Genomic DNA, 3,889 nt, shown 5'->3' with positions numbered 1-3,889 from the left:
AATCAGGACTCGATCAAATACCAAAACTAAAATTAAAAATAACAGAACTCAATTTTAAAATACTTGGACTCAATCTTGAAATAGACTGGAACTCAATTGGATCCTCCTATTTCCGGGAACACAAATTCAACTTTTTAGTACCAAGGGTCTTCTTAGAATAGCTTGGGTAAAATTGGGGTGTCTACAGGTTCCTTTAGATTTAAAGAAAACACTGTTGATATGTGTATATATCTGAAGATTAGTGGGAGTTAGATTATATTCCTGATTCTGTATGTTGATGATATTTTGTTTGCAAATAATGATCTTGGTCTGTTACATTAGACTAAAGAATTTCTCTCTAAAAACTTTGAAATGAAAGATATGGGAGAGGCAAAGTATGTGATCGGAATAGAAATATTTCGAGATCGGTCCCAAGGACTGGTTGGTTTGTCTCAGAAAGGTTATATAAATAAATTTTTAGAGAGATTTAACATGGACAAAAGCTCAGCTTCACCCGTTCCAATTCAGAAAGGAGACAAGTTCAGTCTCATGCAATATCCTAAAAATGATTTGGAATGGAGGCAAATGAAGGATGTTCCCTATGCATCTATTGTTGGGAGCTTGATGTTCGCTCAAACATGGACAAGGCCTGACATTAGCTTTGCAGTTGGAATGCTCGGTAGATATCAAAGTAATCCAGGAATGATTCACTAGAACGCTGCAAAGAAAATTCTAAGATACTTACAAGGAACGAAAGATTACAAGCTTATGTATTGAAGGTCTGATCATCTTGAGGTGGTTGGATATTCAGATTATGATTTTGTTGGATGTGTGGATACAAGAAAGTCCACATTTGGCTATGTATACTTGCTAGCTAACCGGAGGAGCAATTTCATGGAAGAGTGCGAAGCAATCAATAATTATTGCATCCACTATGGAAGCTGAATTTGTAACTTGCTTTAAGGCTACAATTCAGGTTAATTGGTTGCAGAACTTTATTTCGAGACTTGGAATAGTCGACAGTATCACCAAGCTACTGAAAATTTATTTTGATAATTCCACAGCTGTCTTCTTCTCTAAAAATGATAAGTATTCCAAGGGTGCTAAGCATATGGAATTGAAATACTTTACTGTTAAAGAAGACATACAGAAACAAAAAGTGTCAAATGAACATATTAGCACCGATTGTATGATAGCTGATCCTGACGAAAGGATTGCCACCCAAAAAATTTATTGGTCATGTTGAAAAGATGAGTTTTAATGTATGTTGTTCAATTGATATTTAAGCTCGATAATGAAAATGTTTCTGTTATTTCTGTTTTCCATTTTGTATACATAATTGTTATGGAATAATGATAATAGGATGAAATTTGGACCTAATGTATGCCTCTCAACTAAAAGATCATTATGTGTAGTGGAACTTGTATTGTAGTGCATGGAAGGAACTATGTTAATAAAGATGATATGGAACCGCCACGACTCCTACAAGTTTTATACATATTAATGATAACTAATGTATGTGCATTATGATCAACCACGTTAAATAATTTCACTTGAGTCAGGTGGGAGAATGTAAGACATTAATTGCATCAAATGAAATTATAATCATATTTGTTGAGGTAATATGCAAGGTCTTTAAATAAAATATTGTTATAATAATTATATTATGTTTTATGATAAATGACCTCAAAATTTTGCAAAACTATAATAACATTTTGGAATATGAGAAGTTTATAATTATAATATAATTATGATACATTATGAATCACTTGATGGAAGTGATTGTAAAAGAGAGGTTAAGGGTTAATCCTATCTCAACTTATGATATTTATGCTAAATATATTAATCAAATTAAATTGAAACATAAGGAAGAGTAAGGGTTGTGAGATAGAAACACAGTCTAAATTATATATATATTTGGAGGTTATGGATCAAGGTATATTTTATTTTAATGTTAATGATTATAAAATTATGAGTTTCGAAGGTCTTAAAATATTGATGTATGAATAATGTTTATCATATTTAAACTTACAAACTAATGATGATTAATTGGATGATGGAAATAAATAATTAATGAGTTGAACAGGTTCCGGTGGATTGGAGAGGAAGGAGGAGGGGAGAGCCATAAACAGGGGAAAGGTATACATATCGGAAAGGGGCTGGCGGAGGCATACTCGGTGCAGAAGTGGTGAAAGGAGGGCGCATGGTGTTGTCGTTCCTGGGGAAGAGGTCGGCGGACCCTCCCACCGACGACAGCTGCTGCAGCCACTGGGAGCTCTTGGCTCAGGCATTAATGACCTTGGTCTCAGAGGTAACATGGTCCCCTCCTCTTACTTTAATCTTTTTACTACATAACCTGAAGCCATGCATGCCTAATATCCACACAATTGCCAAACTACGTTATATATATGTTTCTATTGAGTGGACCAAATTAATTAAATCGCCCCACATGCAAGCATTCCCATGTGCGAAATACAGAGTAGCTACATGCGACGCATTTGTACAATACTTATATGTAATTAGTCCATACGAGCCATATCTGATCCGTTTGCATATAAATAAGTACCCGTTGAGATCAGGAGGAACCACAACAATCACTATTCATTCATTTTTTATGGTTAGCTAATGGTAGAAAATATTTAGACAGACTAATCCCTCTGTGCGTCATGTATCTATTTTTTGGACTTACAGCATGCGACAAATCGGATTCATTTCCCACTTTTTTCACATTCTAAAAATATAGACACATGGACTAACAAACTCTCGGATCCTTCATGTCTAGAAAATAGTCATAAGAACATGTGTAGGAAAAGGTTCCTTATTTAATTTCTCTAAAGAAACAATATCTACATTAGTACTTACTCTATCCCTTCAACATATATTTTAAAGGAAAAACTATGTATAAAGGTGAAATGATCATGAGATGCATGAATTAATTAAAACCCTAATTTATATAAAGACTATATTCGAAATGCACACTAACCTAGCTTTCTTAACCTTTTATTTTTCTCCTTATACTTGATTGAAAGTCATCCCTGCATGAAAGGATTGCACAAAATGCATGTTTCAATTGATAGTTTTGATTGCAAACCACGCATATTGCACGTATTCAGGGTCGTGCTGAAGAAGAGAAGGTTGATACGTTCAATGTCCCCTTCTATGCACCAAGCCTTGAAGAGGTGAGAGCTGAGATTGAAGCGGAAGGATCATTTGTCATTGACAGGTTGGAAGCCATTGAGATTGATTATGACATTGGAGGTGACGACAGTAGCACTACTAGCAATTTTTCTATCGAAAATGATCATACAAGAAGGCTTCAAAAGCTCACTATGGGTCATAGAATGGCCAAGATGATAAGAGTCGTGGTTGAGTCCATGATTGAGTATCATTTTGGTTTTGGAGGAGACGTGATGGACGATTTGTTTCAGAGATATGGTGACATTTTGGGTGATTTCTTGTTGAAGACTAGGGCCAATAAGTTCATCAATTTGATCCTTTCTATGATTAAAAAGGATTAATCAGTCTCGAAACAAGCTCCATCGACCTCTTCTATGATATCTTCTGCATATGTTCCGCTTCGATCTTCTATCACCCATAAGTGCTTACTTATCAATGCTTTGAACACTTAAATATTTATCACGTGATAACAAAATAAATGTGTGTTAATTTATATTAAAGTGCTTTAAATGAGATTTTGTTTCCATTACATGAAAAAATCTTGACATGCATGCAAAACACTTGTACTAAGTACCATGTACCCGCGCATCTATACATATATAGTAGAAGGATTTAGGCCCTTCAAACAATATTACAAAATTATATTCCTGGTCTTGATCGATTTTAAAGTGACTACTGCTCATTTATTTTATTTTATTATTAACATGCAATACCTTAAAAGTAAAAGCAATTA

The 3,889-nt window shown here is 34.4% G+C and overlaps 1 protein-coding gene across 1 annotated transcript; it reads left to right on the top strand.

The window, feature by feature from the left end:
- Window positions 1-471: 471 nt before the first annotated feature.
- Window positions 472-3,497, top strand: LOC131162840 (probable caffeine synthase 4). Its single transcript, XM_058119447.1, has 3 exons — window positions 472-658; window positions 2,066-2,298; window positions 3,093-3,497. The coding sequence occupies exons 1-3, from the start codon at window positions 472-474 to the stop codon at window positions 3,495-3,497; spliced, it is 825 nt and encodes a 274-aa protein (XP_057975430.1).
- The last annotated feature ends 392 nt before the right edge of the window (window positions 3,498-3,889 follow it).

The sequence above is a fragment of the Malania oleifera genome, chromosome 8, assembly GCF_029873635.1.
Source record: "Malania oleifera isolate guangnan ecotype guangnan chromosome 8, ASM2987363v1, whole genome shotgun sequence".
Lineage (NCBI taxonomy): Eukaryota > Viridiplantae > Streptophyta > Magnoliopsida > Santalales > Ximeniaceae > Malania > Malania oleifera.
This window is presented reverse-complemented; position numbering and strand designations above follow the sequence as displayed.